This window comes from Myotis nattereri (genome assembly GCF_964212035.1).
Source record: "Myotis nattereri genome assembly, chromosome: 9".
Classification (NCBI taxonomy): Eukaryota; Metazoa; Chordata; class Mammalia; order Chiroptera; family Vespertilionidae; genus Myotis; species Myotis nattereri.
Window position 1 is genome coordinate 56,565,317 of NC_138084.1, and position 24,483 is coordinate 56,589,799.

The window sequence follows — 24,483 nt, forward strand, 5'->3', positions numbered from 1 at the left end:
AAATGCCTGGGTTGTAGGCTTGATTCCCAGTAGGAGATGTGTAAGAGGCAGCCAATCATTGATTTTCTCTCATCATTAATGTTTCTATCTTTCTTTCCCTCTTCCTTCCTCTCTGAAATCAAGAAAAACATATTTTTTTAAATGAAGTACAAATTGGTAATTACAAAATAGTCATGGGGATATAAAGTGCAGCATAGGGTATGTAGTCAATAATATTGTAATAAATATATATGGTGCCAGAAGACTGTATATTTTCATTTTGTTTTCAAGAATACTTTTACCTACTCTCACTGAGACTGTATGTAAAGTCACTATGCATTATTACTTTTGATCTCTCTCTCTCTCTCTTTCTCTCTCTCTCTCTCTCTCTTTCTCTCTCTCTCTCTCACACACACACACACACATACACGCATAAAATTGTTACTCTGCAAACAGAAAATAAAACCCTTTCTTTTTAACATCATCCAAATGTAAATTGTTTTAGTGTCTTCTGGGGGAGTTTTTCCAATATAACTTAAAAATAAATTTTAATTCATGCACAGCCTCCAACTCCAGAAAATCCTGTCTCTGCATCAACCTAGAAAAAACACTCACAAAGTGGAAAGCGGTAAGTTTGCTCCTCTAGACAATTTTTCCTTCCTTAGCCCCAAAGACAGAACTCCCTTTCTCTCCTGCGACCACCTCACTGACCACTGGGGCCAGTCTCCTTTGTTAGCCATTACACACCTGTCGCTTCTCCGGAAACTGCAGTATCCCGGCGCTTGCTACTTCACACACATTCCCAAGATGATCAGCAGTCAGATCAGTCTCGTTCATAACCTTGCAATGGCTACTCATCTCTCATTCAGCAGGTTCTAGTGTGTCCCAGACATGCGTTCTTTTTTTTAAGTTGTGGTAAAACATATTATAAACTTACCATTGTAACCGTTTTTAAGTGTACAGTTCAGTGGCATTAAATACATTCATATTGATGAGCAACCATCATTACCATCCATCTCCAGAACTTTTCTTCTCAAACTAAAACTCTATCCATTAACCAATAAATCCCCATTTGCCCTCCCTCTCATGCCCTGGTGACCAGCATTCTAGGAAACTGACTACTCTAGGTATCTCATATAAGCAGAATCAGATAATATTTGTCCTTTTGTGTCTAGATTAATTAAATTAGTATAATGCTTTCAAGGTTCATACATATTGTAAAATGTCTCAGAATTCTCTTCTTTTTTAGGTTGAATAATATTCCATTTTATGTATATGCAGAGTTTTCTTTATCCATTCATTCATCAATAGACATTTGGGTTGTTTCCATCTTTTGGCTATTGTAAAAAATGCTGCGATGACCATTGGTATACAAATATCTGTTCAAGTCACTGCTTTCAATTATTATGGGTATATTTCCAGAATGCATCTCTTTTTCTACATAAAATCCAAAGGCCTTATGTAATCTGTCCTTTTCCCAGGAAACACATACAGCCTCTCTGATTGCTGTTCCTACTAATTTTCCTCTTGCTTACTCGGCTCTGCCCACAAAGTTCACTTTCATCTTGCTCCAGTCTAATACTATTGCATCAGAGTGCTTGCCTGTGAAGTTGGGTCCCTCTGCCCTAAATTTTTTTGCCCAAGAGAACTGTCTTTTCATTCACTTTACTCAGGTCTCTGCTAAAATACCAATGTTGGTGGGCATTTCCAAATATTCAATATATATTAATATGCCCTCTATCATTTACTCTTTGTTGCTTTACCCCACTTTCTTTTTTTCTTTGCCCTAATCAGAATCAGACATCCCATTTCTTTATTGGTTTATTATCTTTCCTCCCCACTTAGAATGTAAATCACATGAGATCAGACAGTTGTTTTTATTTTGATCTCTGATGTAGCTCCATGTCCCAGAATAGTTTCTACTTCATAGTAGGCAGTTAATAAATATTTGATGAGTGACAGAATGACTGATTGAATGGGTGAATATCTGCACAAAATGGCATGTATGATATTCATCGCTATGCTCTTTATAATAAAATTATAAATACCCATCCTGAGGGAATGGTTAAATAAATTAGACACATTCATACTATGAAATACTGTATAGCAGTAAAAAGAATGAGGTAACTCTATATGTACTATTATTAAAAATGTTCAAGAGAATAGTCATAAGTTTAAGAAAGCAACTTCCAGAGCAATACAAATTATGCTAGAATTTATAGAACACGCGGGACTTCCCTCTTGTTACATAGATTGGGTGGGAAAAGTAGTTAGGGAAGATTTTGCTTTATCTGAATTATTTGGAAAAATTGCACCAAAGATGAAAAAAAAAGTGTATTACTTGGACAGCTTGAAAAAAATAAAGATAGATATATTAATAGATAAATAATAGGTCACATGTAGGAGAGATGAAGCATGTCTGCTTTCATACTTATAAGAACTAAAACTTAGAATTTGGGATTTTGGAAATTCTGCATAATGTGCCAAAAGTCTGGTGATGGTCCATTTAGAATAGCAAAGGTGAAGATAAAAGTTCAGAGCTATTAGAACAAAAGATGGGAAATGTACCAGCAATGGCCTGCTGATGTTTCCCTCTATCTGCCTTCCCTCACCACGCCATATGCATGCATTTGCATACATCATACACATATAGATGCCCACAGTAATAGTGCATGCATTTCTGTGTTAAAATATTCCACGTTAGAACACATCAATCATCATTTCTAGGTTAAAACATGTCATAGATACATACACATAATCATAGATATCACTATCTAGAAAGATGTGTACCAGGTAACAAATGTTATCTCTGTGTTGTGTTTTAATTTAAAGGATTTTTCCTTCTTACTACTTATTTGCATTTTTATTTTTTCTGTAGCAATCATTTAGTACTTTAGCAATTTGAAACATAATAACTATGTTTTTAAATTTAAACACTGCAAAATCGGAAACAAACCTAATTTTACCTTATTATGCAACACACAGAGTAAGTCTGCAAACCAACGGAAGGACTGGATATCTCTGCACACCCAAATAAAATACAGTCTCCTAAGCTTGTAAGGTTTCCAGTCATCCCTTTAAGATAAAAATAACACGATAATGATTAGGATGGCAAAAAGTTAAGAATCCCTGCATCTTTGAAATTTTTATTTTCACTAGTAAGTAATCAACAGAAAAACAGCCATTTACATTCAAGCATCAGACGTAGCACTTACTGTAACCCCCAAAGGAATGTAAAATGAATATTCTGAGTCAAAGACAGGATATGCTCCATAAATTCAGTGTCCATACTTGCGAATATTATATGCATATCACCCATTTCCAGTTGAAGGTAATAAACTAAACTCCTGGATCAGAATACTTTCAGCCCTACATCTCAGGGAAAAAAAGTTCCTTATTTTCTTTGAATTCTATCACACAGCAGGGGCTCCAGTCTAGTCCTCATCATTCTTGCCCTGGCTTCCAGGCAAAGGGAACCAAAACCATTCCAGAAATGGGTTGTTTATCCCCTTCTTAATATCATTAAAGAAGGAGATTTCATAACTGCCTACTATGTAATGCATTCCAGTAACTCATGACTCCAAGTCTGGATTCCTACTTATAATTAGGAAGTAGGCTTGAGGTTAAGAAAATATTCTTTTCTTTTCTTAACTTTAGGTGTCCAAGTAACTTGCAATATGTTTTCAGAAACAAATGATTTCTGGCATGCAATATGGTTATTTTTCTAAGAACCTCCAAAAAGGCCCAAATTTATATCAAGAATTTAAAACTGAAGTAAAATAGCATTAAACACATCATTTCAACTTACTGGTTCTTTTTTGGTACTCCATAAAACAGATTTTTAATGCAAATTATGTCTTGTAAGTGAATGTATGTAATAGAATTGAGAATAATTTCCTACTGTCATTTTGTGTTTTCATGAGAATTAATAAATTATTTTTTTCTTATAATCCTAGGACAGAAATAACTGTAAAAGTCTTTCCTGGTTAAGCAGTCTTACCTCTGAAATTTCTAGCCTTCTGTTTTATTTATTTATTTATTTTTGTTAATCCTCATCCAAGGATATTTTCCCATTGATTTTTTAGAGATAGTGGAAGGAAGGGGGAAAGACAGAGAAAGAGAAACATGGACTTCAGAGAGACACATCAATTGGTTGCTTCCCGCACATGCCCCGTCTGGGGCCGGGGATCAAGCCTGCGACTGAGGTACACGTCCTTGACTGGAATCAAACCCAGGACCCTTCAGTCCTTGAGTTGATGCTCTATCCATTGAGTCAAACTGGCTAGGGTTCTTCTGTTTGTTTTAAATTTGCCAAGTAATAGATCAAGGAATGATAGGCTCATTCTGTCATCTCAGAAAAGCTCTCCTTAATCATATTCACGATAGCTTTAGCCCTTATTTCTATATCCCACGAATACCTCTTCTTATCATAGTTCTAATATTTCCTTAAGTAATGTTATTTATGAATTTCTCACTGGTTTATTTTTATCTCCCCCTTTTGAACTAAGCTTTTTAAGGGAAGGGGCTCAGTTTCATTCATTGATGTGTTACCTGTACTTACCTATAAGATAAATTGGCACATAGGTGCCCCAAAATATTTGTTGACAGACAGATACATAGTCCACTTAACACTGATGATGGTAGAGAAATTAAGGCTGGTGGAGTAACTCTAATAAGGATAAAGACAGAAGAGTGCAGAGCTGCAGTACTGACATATTTCACAAAACATCATGCTGAAAGCCAAAGACCATATATTGAGAATCACTGAATTATTCCCGTCATCAATCAGTAAATGAAGTTCCTTCAATAGCCAGTACAAGGAATCTATAAGGAGACACTTCATATAAAAGAGAGATGTCTAAAATATTGACAGTTCTTTATATGGATGAATAAAACAGATCAAAATGACATACAGCAAGGTGTTGAGTATTGACGCAAATGGAGTTACTCCAATGCCTCCGGCCACGCAGAGGCTAACCTCATAGTTCAATGATTCCTCAAATGGACTTCCAAATGGACCATCAATATATAGCCTATGGAGAGGAAGACAAAGGCGGAAAAGATGAAAATAAGATAAGTTACTTTACTGTTTCTCATAGTGACAAGCCTACAAACAAGAAATGTTGTTTATGAACTGTCGATATTAACAGCACATCTGTTTCTAAGCATGCCTTTTTTGAGGGAAATATTAATTAATCATATAAAAAACATACATTGGACCATGATAGATAGCTAACAAGTTAATGCTCTGATACTATTATATTACTATATTTGACTAAATTAAAATACTAACTGCTTTATGGTGTCTATATTCAATAAATAATGTTCTCTTTAATGGCAAAGTCAGTAGCAGAAGTAGTTACTGAAAACAATTACTATGTGAACAGGAAAGTACTAGGAAGAAAGAAAAGAAACTAATCTAGTTCCTCCTGTTGCCCCAGGTAGGTTGTAATAGTATAGAAACAGATGAAGAATAGTCTCAGAAGGACTATTTAATTACTCTACTTGTGATTAAATATTTAACTGTGTGTGAGACAGTAAATCCGTCTTAACTGCAAAAATACTTGTTAATTGTTAACTCAATATTCATCCTCCCATTTTTTCCTAGTAACAAAAAATTCATTTCATCCAGAGAAGCAAAGTACCCAGACAAAAACACTACATTTACCAGGCTCCCTTATCTATTTTGGTTGTGTGACTACCTTCTGGTTAAGGTGGTGTAAATGTAAGCGAAATTAGAAAAACTAGAAGAAGCTCTCAGTTGAAAGTTGTCTCTCTCTCTCTCTCTCTCTCTCTCTCTCTCTTCTTTTTTTTGTTAATCTTCATCCAAGGGTATTTTCCCCTTGAGAGTGGAAGGGAGGGGTAGAGACAGAGAATAATTGATGGGATCGAGCCTGCAACAGAGGTACATGCCCTTAACCCAGCAGTTCTCAACCTGTGGGTCGCGACCCTTTCACAGGGGTGGCCTAAGACCATCAGAAAACGCATATATAATTACATATTGTTTTTGTTATTAATCACTATGCTTTAATTATGTTCAATTTGTAACAATGAAAATACATCCTGCATATCAGATATTTACATTATGATTCATAACAGTAGCAAAATTACAGTTATGAAGTAGCAACGAAAATAATTTTATGGTTGGGGGTCACCACAACATGAGGAACTGTATTAAATGGTCAAGGCATTAGGAAGGTTGAGAACCACTGCCTTAACCAGAATCAAACCCGAGACCCTCCAGTCCATGGGCTGATGCTTTATCCACTGAGCCAAACCGGCCGGGGTAAAAGTTATAATCATTATCACTCCCCCTTTCTTTCCTTTTTCCTGGTGTCTAAAATGTTGACTTGATGGTCTAAATATTTACCTTTTATGACTACAGAATTATCAAACCCTCTATGGCTACCTAGTTCCAGATAGCTTTATGTTAAAGAGAAATAAACATGTATATAGGGCACTGCTATTTTAAATCTTTTTTTTCTATTATAAAAAATAACTTTGCTAAAAAATAATAACAGCCCTAAAAAGTACATTTATGTTGTCAGTCTTATGATATACATGTTTCTCATTGATAGGAGTGATTTTAAGAGACCACTTAAGATTAGGCACCAATGGGCTTACCAGTGAAGTGTTCAGTAAATGTTTACTAAATGAATTAATGAATGGATAGTCTTGTGACCTCTGAGGTCTATGGCATGTAGTCCATGTATACTATTAGTCATTGCCATGATCTGGTTTCCTTTCCTTCTGGGTACTCACTGGACTACACTTCCTGGGCTTTTGGTAGTTATATTGAACCTTATGTCTAATTCTGACCACTGGGCTGTAAGTGGAAGCAATATCCGTTATTCCTGGAATGAGGCAAGGAAAACTCTGTCCCTCTCATGGGAACTAGAAGACAAAGCCAACCAAATCCTTGAAGGAGGCTGTCTTAGGTGACTTGGCCCTCAGGAAACACTTTAGACACTTTATGAGCAAGAAATAAATGGGTTTCACCACATTTTCAGGGATTTTTCAAGGTTAACTAGTTACTGCAGCAGAACATAGACCTTCTTGACTACTACATGTTCAGTACATACTTAAGCCCTACAAACAAGCAAGAGTAATGCTTTAAAAAATACCCCACCTATTTTAAAAACTACTTATTGTACCTCAAGAAAAAATTACACAAGGGTTAAATGCTTAAAGTAGTATTCCCAACATAGCAAAAATTCACAAAATACTGATAGATCATATACTCACAATATGCTTAATTCTTATTACATCTGTTTCATATTTTGAAGCTTATTTACTCAACAAACAAACGTATATTTAAAAGTTAATGATACAACATATTGGATTCTTAATAGAAATCTCAACATATCAGTGGCTCAAAAGCAAAATATGTAAATTGATTCTACCACTTTCCACCATGTGAGCAAATTTAGAACATAAAACATTAAGCAATAAAATTGGGATTAAAACTAAGTACTTCTAATTGCAAAAATAAGATTATTGTAAATCTCTACAATTATTTTGAATCCATTAGACTTAGTTCAATCTTCTCTTAAGCATTCATTACTTCATTCAACAAGTTTTCTTTCCACTTGCAATGTACCTGATACTGTTCAAAGTGTCTGGGATACAAAAGTGAACAAGTTAGAAAAAGTCCCTGACCTCATGGATCTTTGACTCTAGTGGGAAACGGGCTAGCTCTTAAATAAAGATATAAAAAGATATGTGATATAATGCTACATAGTGATATATGCTTTTTAACATAGGTAAAACAATTATTATTGAAGCTAGGTGATTCAGTGCATAAAAGCTCATTATACGATTCTGTTTACTTTTGCATACACTTTAAATTTTGCATAGGCAGTTTAAAGGGATACTCAAAGAAAGTTTCTCTCTCTCTCTCTCTCTCTCTCTCTCTCTCTCTCTCTCTCTCTCTCTCCATGTGCCATTTGAGCAGAGACCTAAATGACATTAAGGAGCTAGACATAAAAGCACCTGGGAGAAGAATCTTTCCAGCAAGATATAAAAGCATCTGGGAAAAGTAACAGGAACTGCAAATAAACAAAGCATTCTTGGCTTAACCATATATATATATATATATATATATATATATATATATATATATATATGAGCTAAACCCTTCTCAGGAACTTTCAACTCAGTTTCTCTGCTCAGGCTACTAATAATTGTGTTTATGAATTTTCCTTTGTCGGAGCTGATGCTTTGTTTGGGCCATTCCATGCCAGTTCCAGCTCTTTAACAAATATTTTAGCACTTACCCTATAAAAGGCACTCTTCAAGTACTGGAGATTTTAGCAGTGAACAAGAGACAAAAATCCCTCTCATTGTAGAGGGCTACTCTTTGATGTGATTATCTAACACATCATCCATTGGCAAATACTCATCAAGTATCTTCTATATCCAAAATTCTGGAGCTAGAAAGTAACTCCTGTCCTCAGCAGTCTTGGTGCTGTTCACTTCTGGATGTATGCCTGCTTTCAAAAAATCTGACACAAGGACATTGTATTTGACCAGCACAGGATTAGCAAGAAGAGTCATTAGGCAATTATGTTTCCTATTTGTCTGTTTTCCAGCCCACATGCCCACACACACATCCTCCTGATACCCCCATACAGCTACTCTTTGGTGCTTCAGAATAACTTTGGAGAAGAGGACAAAAACTCAGAGGGTTCTAGCAACTTACGAAGGCTAGGATCATCAGTATGTGAATTGCCCTGTCTAAATCTGATTTCCCACATCTCTAAAAGGAACAATTAGATATGATAACACAGAAAAAGCCTGCTAATAAGTGTAGAGAGCCACAATGATCCGAATTTTTTGTTAAAGCATTAATGAGGATCTAGAGTCTACTGTCATGCCATCTGAGAAGTCCAACATAAATATAAGAAATGGACTCAGTTCAGTATGAGATGAAAAAATGTAAATGGGGATGTGGATTAAAGAACCTTAGAGAATCATCTGTTGTTTTTCCACTGGAAATGTTTTTGCACAAAATTAAATAAAATTTTGATTTTTTGAGAGGAAGGATGAAAAATGAAACTACTAATAATTGATTACTTGGCAACACCTGGGTTTTTGAGGGAGGCAGAAACAGGAACTACTTAAATCATTTTTTACATATTTAAACTGATTAATGTGCAAAATCCATTGCCTTTAATTTATGAGCAGTGATTTTTCTCTCTATCTTTGTACCTTGTCTTTAAAAGAATGCTGTATTACTACTATCATTATATCTGTGAAAAGATTTCAGAAAGTAAAGGCAGCTATTCAAATCTGCAGCAACACAGTGGAGGGGATATCAACCTGATACATTTTTAAAGTTCAGTTGATGACTAGTGAAAAGTTTCTTTCTGAAGATTGTGAATCTAAAGAATTCTAAGAAAAGGAGGAATCCTCTTCCCTGGCCCATTCAGAAATATATGAACATTTTTTGAAATATTGAAAGTAGAATCCTTTGAAGGTAGAATCCATTAAATGTTAATGAATTGAATTGTTTTAATGAGTAACATTGATGATCTGATACACCAGTTATATAAAATCTTTTCTCAGTGGAGAAATCTATGAGCTACAAATTAATTCAATTACGTTAAAAATATAGCCAACACTTCCTATAACATCCCCCAAAACACACTGATATCATAATAAATTAAAATTGAACTTTTTAGGTAATCTGAGGAGAGAGCTGGTCATAACTCATAAAACTATTTTAAGAAAAACATTTTAATTAAAAAGAATATATATTGGAAAGCTTGGCCTTTTGAAGCTGTGGACACACTGATTTTGGACCAGTATCACTGAGACAAGCACTGCTAAGGGTCAGAAACATAAATTACAAGCACAGGATGAACTAGGAAAATTAAGAGTGATGGGAGAGATTTACAAAGGTGGTTCTTGTCCCAGTCATGCTGGCAATAACCTTTCAGTAATTTGGAGATTCCAAAATGGCGGCAGAGTAAGTGGAAACTACACTGATACACTTCCAGGACCAAACTGGGATTACAACTAAAATACAGAAAAACCATGCTGAATAATCAACTGAAGATTAGATGGAAAGAACCCTAATGACCAGGGATGGAAAGTGGAGTGCACATAGAGACTGGTAGGAAGGGTGGAGGCACAAAACTGCTGGACAGGCTCCCAAAGATAGCAACTGAAGTTCCAGAGTGATATTTCAGCTGAGGGGGGTTCCCACTGAGAACTCAGAAGTCTAAACCCCAAGCCTGGCTCCCAAGACCAGAGCAGCATCATAACTGAGAAAGGTGTCCACAGAACATCTGGCTGTGAAAAGCTGCAGGGCTGCTGTATGCTAGGGAGCGATGGCTGGAAATGCAGGCACCCTCTTAAAGAGCCAACACATAAAATCCTTTGTGCAGCCACTCATCTTGGGTTCCAGCAGAGGGATTATAGAGTTGATTGGAGCTGTGTGAGCAGAAGCCAAGGGCTAGAGCTTAAAAGGCAGACACCTTGGATTCCTTTGCTGAATCATTCCCACATACTGCAGAGGACATCTTTGACTGGCAGAACTTTACCATCCAGGCAGCTTTTTGCCTGGTAAAAAGCTACTGTCCCACCCAATTGGAAAAACGCTTGCTCCACTCTGAAGTTTCTAAAGCCCAAAAAGAGAATAGAAATAACAATCAACCTGTAAACAGAAGAAATTACACCCTCCTCTTCCCCATTGAAAAACCTCTCCTCCGACTGTGGGCAATAGCCTGAGGCTACTCAAGACAACACAATCAGTTAGCAGGCAGAGGTGGGTCTCAGGAGTCTTTTAGTCTTTACCTGATCTAATTCTGAGCCCGGGGCTAGGAAAAGCAGACCTTAGTGTACATCTTGGTCCTTTCCAAAGGTACCCAGTCCCAGCATAGGAAGCCACAGCTGTGAATTGCTGATAGCTCCATGCAGGGTACTCAGGGCCAGACACAAACAGCATTTGAAATTGTACTGCACTAGAGATTGGGAGTCATAGCAGATCTACCTAATCCATAGACACATAAACCCAAACAGGCAGCCAAAATGGGGAGACAAAAAACACAAGCCCCAAGAACAAGAGAATTCTCCAGAGAAGAGCTAAATGAAATGAAGATAAGAAATTAATCAGATGTAGAGTTCAGAATAATTATGGTAAGGATGCTCAACAGCATCAGAAAAGATACAGTAACTATGTAAAAAGACCAGTTGGAAATAAAGAATGACATAGCACTAATAAAGAACACATTGGAAGGAATACATAGCAGATTAGGGGAAGCCAAGGATTGGTTCAGTGAATTACAAGACAGGTTAGAAAAAAATCATTCAATCAGAGACCCAAAAAGAAAAAAGAAAAAACGGAAAACAATTAAAAAACAGGAGGACAGCTTAAGGAAGCTATAGGACAACATGAAAAGTAATAACAGTTGCATCATAGAAGTTCCAGAAGGGGAAGAAAGTGAACAAGGGATAGAGAACTTGTTTGAAGAAATTATGGCAGAAAACTTCCCTAACCTGGTGAAAAAATAAGTCATAGAAGTTCAGGAGGCACTGAGAGTCCCAAACAAGAAGAACTCAAACAGGCCAGACACATCTTAATTAAAATACAAAAAATTAAAGACAAAGAGAGAATCTTAAAGGCTGCAAGACAAAAGCAATTTGGTACCTACAAAGGAGCTCCCATAAGGATGTCAGCTGATTTTTCATCAGAAACTATACAGACCAGAAGAGAATGGCATAAATTATTCAAGGTAATAAAAAGCAAAGATCTGAAACCAAGATTACTATATCCAGCAAGATTTCATTCAAAATAGACAGTGAAGTAAAGAGCTTCCCAGAAATAAAAAAAAAAAGCTAAAGGACTTTGTCACCACCAAACCAGCACTGTGAGAAATGCTAAAGAAACAACAAGAAAAGCCCTGAGTTAATAGAAGGGAGGAAATAATAAAGATTACAACAGAAATAAACCACATAGAGACTAAAAAGAAACAATACAAAAGAACAATGAAACCAAGAGCTGGTTCTTTGAAAAGATAAAGAAGATGGATGAACCTTTAAGAAAAAGAGACTCATCCAGAAAAAGAAAGAAACCAAAGGAATAAAATCAGAAACAAAACTGTGAAGTAACAACTGACACCACAGAAATACAAAAGATTGTAAGAAAATGCTATGAGCAACTATATGCCAACAAACTGGACAATATGGATGGAATGGACAAATTCCTAGAAAAAAATCAATATTCCAAAACTGAATCAAGAAGAATCAGAAAACCTGAATAGGCCAATAATAATTGAGGAAATTGAAGCAGTAATAAAAAAAATTCCAGTAAACAAAAGCCCTGGTCTTCACAGGGGAGTTTTATCAAACATTCAAAGAAGAGCTAACAAGAATTTCCTCAAAAATTCAAGAGGAACGAACACTTCCAACCTCTTTTTATGAGGCCAGCATTATCCTAATTCCAAAACCAGATAGAGACACTATGAAGAAAGAGAATTACAGGCCAATATCCCTGATGAACATAGATGCTAAAATCCTCAACAAAATATAACAAATCAGATCCAGCAATATATTGAAAAGGTCTTTCATGACCAAGTGGGATTTATTCCAGGGATGCAAGGATGGTACAATATTGGCAAATCAATAAACATGATGCATCACATAAACAAATTGAAAGACAAAAACCACATTATCATATCAATAGACACAGAAAAAGCATTTGATTGACTCCAACTCCCATTTTTGATAAAAACTCTTAGCAAAGTGGAAGCAGAGGGATCATACCTCAACATAATAAAGGCCATGTGTGACAAACCTACAGCTAACATGAAATTCAATGGGCAAAAATTAAAAGCATTTCCTCTAAGAATGAAAACAAGACAGGGATGCCCGCTTTCACCACTCTCATTCAACATAGTACTAGAAGTGCTAGCCACAGTGATCAGACAAGAAGAAAACATACAAGACATCCGAATTAGAAAGGAGGAAGTAAAACTCTCATTATTTGCAGATGACACGATCTTGTACCTAGAAAACCCTAAAGACTCTACCAACAAAGTACTAGATTTAATAAATGAATTCGACAATATTTCAAGATACACAATTAACACCTAGAATTCGATGGCATTTTTTTAAACTGTAGAATTTAGTTCAATTATGTTGAATTACTTACCAAAATATTATCTTATACTGTATGTCTCACTTTACCTTTCCATTTCTTTCCTTGACTACTTTTACATTGCATTAGTCTCTGCTTTTAGTTTTCTATAAGTAAATTATGATGTTTCCCATGGTGAATTTATTTTTATTATGTTGTGTGAGATTTATTGGTAACCCTGAATTTGAGCTATTATTTCTTCAAATAGTACATCTCCTGCACGCACTTTCTTGTTCCCTTACTTTTAGATCTCTAATGTAAAGAAATATGGGAACTTCTCACTCCTCCTATTATATCTCTCTCAACCTTTCTTTCATATTTTCCATATCTTAGTCTCTGTGCTGCATCCTGGATAATTATTTCAGTTCTATTGGACAATTCATTCATTCTCACTATGGCTATGTTAATTTGCTAAGTTTGTGATATTGTATCTTTTATTTCTAGAAGCTATGTTGGCTCTTTTCAAAAGTGCCTTGAGAAATTTCATTGTCCCATGTGTCTTAATCATTATTTCAATGCTGTTTTATTTCTTTAGACATAGTAAGCATGTGTTTTATAATTTTTGAATATATGATTTCTACCAACATGTGCTCATGGTGTTTTGTTCCCTCATTTAAAGAAATGAGTTCATATTCCTTGGTGCCTTATGTATAGGAATCCTTTGAGAGTTAAAATGTGTCCCCTACAGGAGCATTTTCATTTTCCTCTTCTGGGCAACAGGAGAACACTATAAATCTGAAATCACTTTAAACTAAACTCTAGTATCTGAAATCACTTTAAACTAAACTAAACTAAACTAAACTTTAGGGTTTATTGGGCTACATACACATTATGAATTCACTGTTCCAACTCAGGTGAGATGAAGCTTGTGGTTACTAAATATCAGGGGAGATTTTTATTCCCATTTTTCTCAGAGCCAGTGACAAAATGAGTCAATTATCCCACCTATCTCCTGCAGAGCAGGCTATTTAGTCTCTACCTTATCTGGTGATGTCTCACTCAAGGAGTTTAGGCAATTTGCAGGGATCTCTGATCTGCTCCCCAACTGTCCCGGAATCTGGGACTTATCTCTGTCCACCACACATTCCCCATTAAAATCAGGCTTATATTTGGGGGAATAAATAAATGTGTTATAGTTTATAATTCCAAGAAATTTCCTTCATGTCCTACCTACCATTTAAAACATGCATTAACAATTATAAATGTGGCTTTGGTTTTGTTTGTTGGTTGTCAGATGGGAGGGGAATGGGGAGCTGGATGAAAAAGGTGAAGGTATTAAGAACTACAAATTGGCAGTTAGAAAATATTCACAGGATGTAAAGTATAGCATATAGTAAGAATATAGTCAATATTGTGATAACTATGTAGGTGCCAGGTGGGTACTCGACCTATTGGAAGGATCACTTTGTCAGTTTTATAAATGTTTTACCATTATGCTATACACCTGAAACTAGTATAGTATTGAATGTCTACTATAATTAAATAATAAAAATTAAATTATTAATGTGTGGGTTAGGGAAGACTTTTTTAATTTAATTAAATTAATTAATTTATTAATTTATTTATTTATTTTATTGCTTAAGGTATTACAAAGGGTATTACATATGTGTCCTCTTTTTTTCCCCTGCCCTTGACAATCCCCTGGCCTTCCCTACCCCCCAGTGTCTTATGTCCATTGGTTATGCTTATATGCATGCATACAAGTCCTTTGGTTGATCTCTTACCCCCCTCCCTCCTGCCCCCCAAAGGGAAGACTTTTAGCTCTTCTACAACAGCAAGAGTATTATTGAGCATGTAGTATACTATGTGTATTTTTTACTTTTAAACACAGATACTGTATATAGATCTTCATCATTGGACTTAGTTCCTATAGAATATTAAAAGAAAATGTTTTTTGCATTTTGATTTTGTTTTCTGTGCTGGCTAATGTAGGATTGATCTGCTAACATGAAACCTGAAATATATATATATTAATATGCACTATTTCAAAGAAAAGGGAAGCTACCCAACGCTTCAAACTGTTCCACTAGGTAGTTAGCTGTAACATGAATCATAAACTGACAACCCCTAGTGAATTTTTAAGGGTAACATGTAGCCAAATTTCACACCCCACAAACACAGGTGCAACTCTGCCTGAAATAATAGTATCTCTGAAAGCTCTTAGAGGGCATATATTCAGATAAACACTCTAAGATTGAATTTAGATCTATATACTTCTGCACTATAACCAGTCTTTCCAACAAAAAGTGCTATTTTATAAATTAAGTTTAATTTGAACTGTTGTTTATTTATTTATTTATTTTTAAAAATATATTTTATTGATTTTTCACAGAGAGGAAGGGAGAGGGCTAGAGAGTCAGAAATATCTATGAGAGAGGAACATTGATCAGCTGCCTCCTGCACACCTCCTGCTGGGGATGTGCCCGCAACCAAGGTACATGCCCTAGGCCGGAATCGAAACTGGGACCTTTCAGTCTGCAGGCCGATGCTCTATCCATTGAGCCAAATCGGTTAGGGCAAGAACTGTTGTTTATTTAGATGGCAATGAATCCTTCTGTTACTTATTATATGCCTTTAGGCTCTTCCATCCTTTTCCCAGCTCCCCACCATACATACACACACACACACACACACACACACACATACACACACACACACTCACAGGCCCAGTGCATGAAAATATGTGCACAGAAGGGGGGGGGGCGGGGTGTCCCTCAGCCCAGCATGTACCCTCTCTAATCTGGGACCCCTCGGGGGATGTCCGACTGCCGGTTTAGGCCCGATCCCTAAACCGGTAGTCGGACATCCCACTCACAATCCGGGACCACTGGCTCCTAACTGCTCACCTACCTGCCTGCCTGATCGCCTCTAACTGTCCCCCTGCTGGCCTGGTCACCCCCAACTGCCCCCCTGCCGGCCTGGTCACCCCCAACCACCCCCCCCCCGCCACCAGCCTGGTCACTCTTAACTGCCTCCCCTACCAGCCTGGTTGCCCCTCACTGTCCCCTTCTGCTGGCCTGGTCACCCCAAGCAGCCTGCTGCTCAGTCATTTGGTCGTCCCTCACTAACCCCCCTGCCGGCCTTTTCACCCCATGCAGCCTGTTTGGTCATCCATTCAGTCATTTTGGTTGCGATGGTCACTTAGGCGCAATGCACAAAATTTGTGCACGGGGTGGGGGGATTCCTCAGCCCAGCCTGCACCCTCTCCAATCCTGGACCCCTTGGGGGATGTCCAGCTACCGGCAGTTGGACATCCCTCTCACAATCCTGGACCATTGGCTCCTAATCACTCACGTGCCTGCCTGCCTGGTTGACCCTAACTGCCCCCCTTGCTGGCCTGATCACCCCTCACTGCCTCTGTGTACTGGTCTGGTTGCTCCTAACTGCCCCCCCCTGCTGGTCTGGTCACCCCTAACTGCGCCCCCCCCGGCGGTCGCCCCTCACTATCCCATCAGCCTAATTGCCCCCAACTGCCCCCCCTGCTGGCCTAGTCACCCTCAACTGCACCCCTCACCAGCCTGGTTGCCCCTAACTGCCCCACCCACCGCTGGCCTAGTTGCCCCTAACTGCCCACCCTGCTGGCTGGTCGCCCCCAACTGCTCCCCCCACCAGCCGGTCTCCTCCAACTAGCCCCCTATTGGCCTAGTCATCCCTCATGACCCCCCGCTAGCCTGGTCACCATACGCAGACTGCTGTTCGGTCGTTTGGCCATCCCTCACAAACCCCCTGCCGGCCTGGTCGCCCCACGCAGCCTGCTGTTCAGTCATTGGTCATCCCTCACTAACCCCTCTGCCGGCCTCTTCATAGGCAGCTATCTTGTGAGGGTGTGAGGGTTAATTTGCATATTACCTCTTTACTATATATATATTGATTTCAGAGAGGAAGAGAGAGATAGAAACATCAATGATAAGAGAATCATTGATTGCCTGTCTCCTGCACACCCACACTGGGGATCGAGCCAGCAACTTGGGCATGTGCCCTGACCAGAAATCAAACCATGACCTCCTGGTTCATAGGCTGACGCTCAACCACTGAACCATGCCAGCTGGGCCTCCCCACCCCCCCCCCCCCTTTCTCTACATGGCAACTTCTCCTGAAAACAAGTGCATATATATCAGGTCTTTATCTTAATTGCTGGCTAGTCTTAGCTTACACCAACTTTCAAACCACAATTTTCTTTATGCCAGTATATTTTGTTTTGCCATTTCTTTTCCTTTAGTTTAGAGAGCTCAACTTAATTAAGAAATAGACCATGGTCTCAATCGTTATTACACATCTTCTTCACAGACAAAATAAAAAAAGAGACAGAGAAGGTTGAGGAAGAGAAAAAAAAAGTGGAATGGAACAAATAAACACTACAAAATAATGTAGAATGTAAATCAATGCAAATAAACTAAGATTTTCAGTACAAAGGAAAGGTGTGCTTTCAGATTTTCCTTTGTAATCAAAGATAGGTTGCCCTATCTTCTTTGCCTCAGTGGATAGAGCATCAGCCTGTAGACTGAAGAGTCCCAGGTTAGATTCCTTCCAAGGGCACATGTCTGGTTTTCAGGCTTGATCCCCAGTAAGGAGTATGCAGGAGGCAGCTGGACAATGATCCTCTCTCATCATTGATGTTTCTATCTCCCTCTCTCCCTCTCCCTTCCTCTCTGATATCAATAATATATATATATATGTGTGTGTGTGTGTGTGTGTGTGTGTGTGTGTGTATATACTAGAGGCCTGGTGCACAAATTTTGTGCACTCAGGGGGGTCCCTCAGCCCAGCCTATGACCTCTTGCAGTCTGGGACCCCTCAGAGGATGTCCACCTGCTGGCTTAGGCCTGCTCCCTGGGGGATTGGGCCCAAGCTGGCAGTCAGACATCCCTCTGGCAGCCCGGCAGCCCTCAGGGGATGTCCACTTGCCAGCGGGGAGCAGGCCTAAGCTTCAGTCGGACATCCTTAGTGCTGCTGAGGAGGCGGGAGAGGCTCCCGTCACCATCGCTGTGCTTGCAGCCATCAGCCTGGCTTGTGGCTGAGCAGAGCTCCCCCTGTGGGAGTGCACTGACCACCAGGGGCAGCTCCTGCATTGAGCGTCTGCCCCCTGGTGGTCAGTGTGTGTCATAGTGACCAGTCATTCCCAGTCGTTCTGCTGTTAGGGTCAATTTGCATATTACCCTTTTATTATATAGGATAGAGGCCTGGTGCCCGGGTGGGGGCTGGCTGGTTTGCCCTGAAGGGTGTCCTGGATCAGGGTGGGGGTCCCGCTTGGGTGCCTGGCCAGCCTGGGTGAGGGACTGATGGCTGTTTGCAGGCTGGTCAAGCCCCCCATTGGGGACCCTCACCCCATAGGGGTTTGGCCAGCCTGGGTGAGGGGCTAAGCACCATTTTCAGGCTTCCCAAACCCCCTTCAGGGTGGGGATTACCACTGGGGTGCCTGGCCAGCCTGGGTGAGGGGCTAAGGGTCGTTTTTAGGCTGCCCACAGCCCCTTCAGGGTTGGGGTCCCCATTGGGGTGCCTGGCCAGCCTGTGTGAGTGGCTGATGGCTGTTTTCAGACTGACCAAGCCTCCCGGCGACCATAGCTTCCAGCCTTTCCTTTTTTTGTTTCGTTTTTTATTTGCTCCAGCTCTGTGGCCATGGTGACTGTAAGCAGGTATCTGGGGTTTATTTACCTTCTATAATTGAAACTTTGTTGCCTTGAGAGGAGGCAGCAGCTGGCCTGGAAGCTTGGCTTCTTCCATCGCTGGGGCAACCAAGCGTCCTGTTCCCGGCCAGCCGGAAGTGGGTATCTGGGGTTTATTTACCTCTATAATTGAAACTTTGTTGCTTTGAGTGGAGCTCAGAGCCAGCCAGGAAGCTTGGCTTCCTCCATCATTGGGGCAACCAAGCCTCCTGCTTGCTCCAGCTCCGTGGCTGCTGGCCGCTATCTTGGTTGGGTTAATTTGCATATAGTCACTCTGATTGGCTGGTGGGTGTGGCTTAAGGCATAGTGAAGGTATGGTCAATTTGCATGTTTGTCTATTATTAGGTAAGATGAAGATAGGTGACTATGAGGAGAGAGATTTCTTTTATCTACTCTCTTGTTTTCTGCTTAATATGCTGAGTACTTCTCTCTTCCCTGGTGACAAATGTCCTTGAAGGGAATGCAAAGCCTTTCATTAGGCTTTTACCAATATGATGGGGTATGTTCCTATAAAAACGTGGTTCTTGGGCCAACAGTATTAATTTTATCTGAGAACTTATTAGAAAGTCAGAATTGTAGGCTCTACCTCAGACTCACTGAATCCAAATCTGTGTTCTATTAAGATCTCAGATTAGTCGTATGCACATTAGTCTGAGAAGCTGTGCTCTCAGGAATCTTTTCAGGCAACTCCACAAATTTAATAAGAAGATGAGATTTTTTGCTCTTTTTTCCTTTTGCTTTCCGTGAATATTATCTTTGTTGAGACTTTACAAAAAGTGATGATTTAGGGATTTCAAATGCTGGGGGATAATGTCTGCTACCTGAATACGAATCTTCCTCCAAACAAAAACTACAAATAAAACCACACATAATCCACGCCTTCAGCATTAGTAGGACAAAGAATATCTATCCTAGAAAAATGATCACTAAATATTAAGAGAGAAAAAAAGTGGTTGAAATAGAAGGCAGGTAAGAAATGTCCAAAATAAGACACTGTTTACTAATTAGATTAAGTAGATGTTTGGGTTGGGGATATGAGGAGTTTCTTGAAAGGGAGGTTGGCTCAGTTTGCATGGACCTTTTATGCCCTTTGCTCTTCTTTCTTCTGCCTGGAATAAGGATGTGATGGTGAAGGGGTCATCTTGAGATAATTAAAGGGAAAAAAGAGACCCAAAGACATCTCAGATGTAGCATATTGACATTACCAATACCATGTCACTTATCTTGGTACTTTTAGTTACATGAGAAAAATTAGTTCCCATCATTTTTACTACGTTTCTGTTTCATGTAGCTGAATGCTAATACATTTGATAAGCTTTTAACATAGTACCTAACTAAACACAGTAAGCACTTGATAAATGTTTGATATTATTAACAATACAGCTTTATAATTTATATCCATTTAATGCTGATATAAATGCACATTTTTTGGAAGAACTATTTATCCTTATCTTTATCTAAGTAGCTTAGACTTAAAAAAAAAGTTCTAATTTTTTTAAAAAAAAAAATCAAAAACTATCTTAGACTCTTACCTCCAAAACCTAAAATGAGATATAAGAAAAATAGAAACTCTTTACTGAAAATTTAATCCAGGGCCTATACTAAATGTTCTGTATACATTTTCACTCCTAATCCACACAAAAACTTTCACAAAAAGGTTTAACCTCCTTTTTACTGAAGTGGACACTAAAACTGAAATATGTTAAGTAATTTGCTCAAAGCCACCTTTCAATTAAGGGGAAAGACTATTGTTAAATGTATGTGCATCTAACTCCAAAGCTCATGTCCATAAAAAAATCACATATTAATCATTATAGTCAATTACACATTATTTTGGTTAGAAATAACACACCTTGGAAAATAACAAAAAAATCTGAAAACAGTACATTGTGTCAAGAACTCCTGGAAAGCCCTGCTTTGCAGGCTGGAAGGGTTCAAGATTATCCTTCACAACAAGTCTTTCTTCATCTCTGGAAAAGATGAATGTAATAAACTGTTCCCCCAGAGAGGGTGGCATTTCAGTCTTAAACCATCCCATTCCCAGAAGATAATCATACCAATAAACACAACAAGAAAAAAGGGTGGAGTTCAAAAGTCTGAGAGTCTTCAAAATGTTTCTACCCTTCACTGGTGGTCCTCAAATGCTGGTATGCATCAGAATTTCCTGGAGGGCTTGTTAAAACACAGAGTGCTGTGCCCCAACCCCAGGTTTTCTGAGTCGATTAGACTGAGAATCCGTATTTCTAAAAATATCCCGAGTGACACTGATGTTGTGGTACAGCAAGTAAGGAGGCCTGGCAGGGAGTGAGCTGGCAGAGGTCGTGATTTTCAATATGGTGATCAGGATAAGCCCTTCACGTTTTTTGAATTCCCTTGGTGGGAGGTGGGAGGTAGCAGTCCACACTGTTTGGATTTTAGGAACAACTTAAGAAAGGAAAATTCACCAGAAGAGTGCTAAGAAATCTCTGTAATTAATGTTTGATCATTACTTAAGGCAATCTCGTGCATAAATAAAAGCAACATTGTTTGGAAAACCACTATAATTGATGTTTGTTTCTTGGATTTCTGACTCATTCAATCAAGGTCTTATAAACAGAAGCCATGAATTACTTAGGGTCTGTAGGGACAACTCTTTGGCGAGGAATTCCTATAAAACAAGACATATTATCAAAATTACACTATCTTAACCATTATAAATTGGTAAATGTAATATAAGACAGGCTTTTAACAGCTACTCTAATAGTCATTCAAGCTATAGAGTTCATACATTATTTCTAAAATCACGGTTTAACTCTGATAACATCTCGCTTGTCTAGAGCTAAGAGCGTTGTTGAGAAGCTACAACTTACTTGATGCAAAAAGGAGGCGTTTCTATCCAAGACAATTAAAATGGGACTTCAAGATTTTTAACAAAGAGAGAACTTAAGGCCACTTTCTCAACTGATAGACAATCTCTGAGTCAAAGCAGGAAAACAATAATACCAAAAAGTGAGGAACATCTGATGCATGACAGCTGAGACTGTAGGACAGAACAAGGAATGTAAACAGCTCTCAAAGGCACTGGATGGAGCATCACACATGCTTATCTCCTAGAACAGTGGTTCTTAACCTTCCTAACGCCACGGCCCTTTAATACAGTTCCTCATGTTGTGGTGACCCCCAACCATAAAATTATTTTTGTTGCTACTTCATAACTGTAATTTTGCTACTGTTATGAATCGTAAGGTAAATATCTGATATGCAGGATGTATTTTCATTGTTACAGATTGAACATAATTAAAGCCTAGTGATTAATCACAAAAACAATATGTAATGATATATGTGTTTTCCGATGGTCTTAGGCGACCCCTGTGAAAGGGTCGTTCGACCCCCAAAGGGTCGTGACCCACAGGTTGAGAACCGCTGTCCTAGAAAGTGTTTACTTCCTCAGCTTGTTTTGAGATGTCAGCTTCCTGACCTTGCTGTTATAGGCTCATCTTGGCTTTATCCTTGAAGCAGTTCTCCTCTGAGTCTAGAATGAGTTCTGTCAATACGGAGGCATCTTGATTGCATGCTCATTAGCCTTGCACTAAGAGTTCCTTCACTTATCATATGTGTGAGTCAAAATCCTTACATTGCAGCAGTGCTCAGTTTTGGCAGATTTTGAGTTTTTTGTTTGAAGGACTTAGGGTTAAAATGCTGAGCTCTTAACCTGTGGAGTCTGCGCTAAGTCCAGTTAGTCTCAGAGTTAAATTAAATTGCAGTATACTCAGCTGGTATCAAATAATTGGTTGGTGTGGAAAAAAACACACCCTCAAATCTGGTGTCAGAAGTATTGTATGTAGGAATAAAGGAGAAACGGGGAGTTTTTCCCATACTACTACTTTTATCTCCATTTGAAATACAGAAAAAGTGATGCTGAGAGAGATTTGCCACTTGTTCCCAGTCATGGGGCCAGTAAGCTGATGCAACTTAAGTGAAAACCCTTGAACTCCTTCCTTGAACTTTTTCCTTGCATGCTCTCCTTTTTCCTTCCCTCCCCTCTCCTTTTCATCCCATTCATTCCCCCTCTTCCTCTTGTTCAATAGTCTTCACATTATTATGCCTCCTAACATTCTCAGACATCTATCTGCTCTTCCTTCTTACTATTACCACAGTATTAACCTTTTATCACTTCCCTCCTGAGTATGAAATTGTCAACTAGCTAGTGTGCTGGCCCCATGTGTTGATGTATGTCCCTATCTGGCTCCATGATAAATCATGAAAATGCAAATCTAATTATTTTGCTCATTTGCTTAAAATTATTTCATTGCTATCCATTATTTCACAATAAAGTCTAAGCTACTTTAAATGACATAAAGTAGTCCCTGCCCTCATTTCTCTTATACCCCTCCTTGGATATATGTTTGTGCATGTACAGACACATAGACACATAGTTTTTTAGCCATAGGAGGGTGTTGTCTCAATGAATCATGCACTTCCATGGCTCCTCATGCTATTATGCTCCTTGCTCCATCTAAAAAGCCTCTTCATCTGGTTTTATACATAGCACCTTTCAAGATTTTACTTAAGGGGGAATTCAACTTCATATGAATAAACTATTTTTTATTTTCTTCTCTCATTAAATTTAGTGCATTTCTTAAAATGAGCACATCTTATCACATTGCTATAATTAATTTTTCCATTTAATTCTGATTCTGCTCCCCCCCCCCACCCCATGACTTCAGGCCCCTCAAAACCACACACAATGTTCTAACCATTTTAATACTAGAGGCCCAATGCACGAAATTCATGCCAGGGGCTTGGCCCTCACAGCCCCGGCTTGGTCCAGAAGGATGTCTGGTCTAATTAGCATATTATACTTTTTATTATTATAGATTTTCAGTAATTGTGACTGCTTCTGGTTCATAGTAGTTATTCAACTAATACCTGAAGAATGGATGAATAAATGAATAAATGAGAAGTAGTATAGAACAATTAAGTATAATTTGGGGGCCAAAGAGACCTGGGTGTGAGATCCAGCTCTTCAATGGGATTTTGAATAAGGTACTTAATCCACTTAGATCCCGTTCCCTAATATGTAAAATTTGAACATTGGGGAAATAGTACTCCCTAATTCATAGGGAAATGGTAAGGATTAAATAGAATAATGCATGTAACGCATTTAACACAATTCTTGGAATGTAAAAGTTTTCATTAAGTGCTATTATTTTTACTATAAGTGGAAATAACTTAGTTCAAATATACTAGTACTGTAGAGATGAGATTGAACAAAAATTATTGAAGAGGGATGGTTGTTTAGAAGAAGGGGAACTCAAAACTTTCTTTGAGGAAACAAGGAAGGTAAACTGAAGAACAGATGAAATTGGGGAAGGTCATTTGAGACTCTTTAGTTTAAGCATATTGCCCAACATCACTGTTTAAAGCCTATTTTAAGCAGCCCATTGGAAAGGACATTGGGTTAAGACACTGCTTTTATTGCTCAAGAAATCAAGGTTGTTCTTTGGTGTCAAACCAAGCCAAACAGGAACAGCTCTGAATTTGTCTTAAATAATATTCCTCTCTCTAAACAGCTCTGACACTAAGCATAAAGACAACTTGATCTTTATGAGAACCAAACAGAGATATGCAACATTTTATTCCTGTATTTTCACCATATTTTTATTTTTATTTTTTTTACTTTTAATTTCTTTATTGATTAAGGTATTACATAAGTGTCCT

The 24,483-nt window shown here is 38.5% G+C and overlaps 1 protein-coding gene across 1 annotated transcript in view; it reads right to left on the reverse strand.

Moving 5' to 3' along the window:
* The window catches only part of NOX4 (NADPH oxidase 4), a 152,449-nt gene that overhangs the window by 16,266 nt on the left and 111,700 nt on the right, over positions 1-24,483 (reverse strand). The window contains exons 13-14 of the mRNA XM_081098394.1: positions 4,893-5,012; positions 2,946-3,054 (exon numbers count right to left, since the gene is read on the reverse strand). Coding sequence (XP_080954520.1) covers positions 2,946-3,054; positions 4,893-5,012 — 229 coding nt within the window. The remainder of the gene's footprint in view (positions 1-2,945; positions 3,055-4,892; positions 5,013-24,483) is intronic.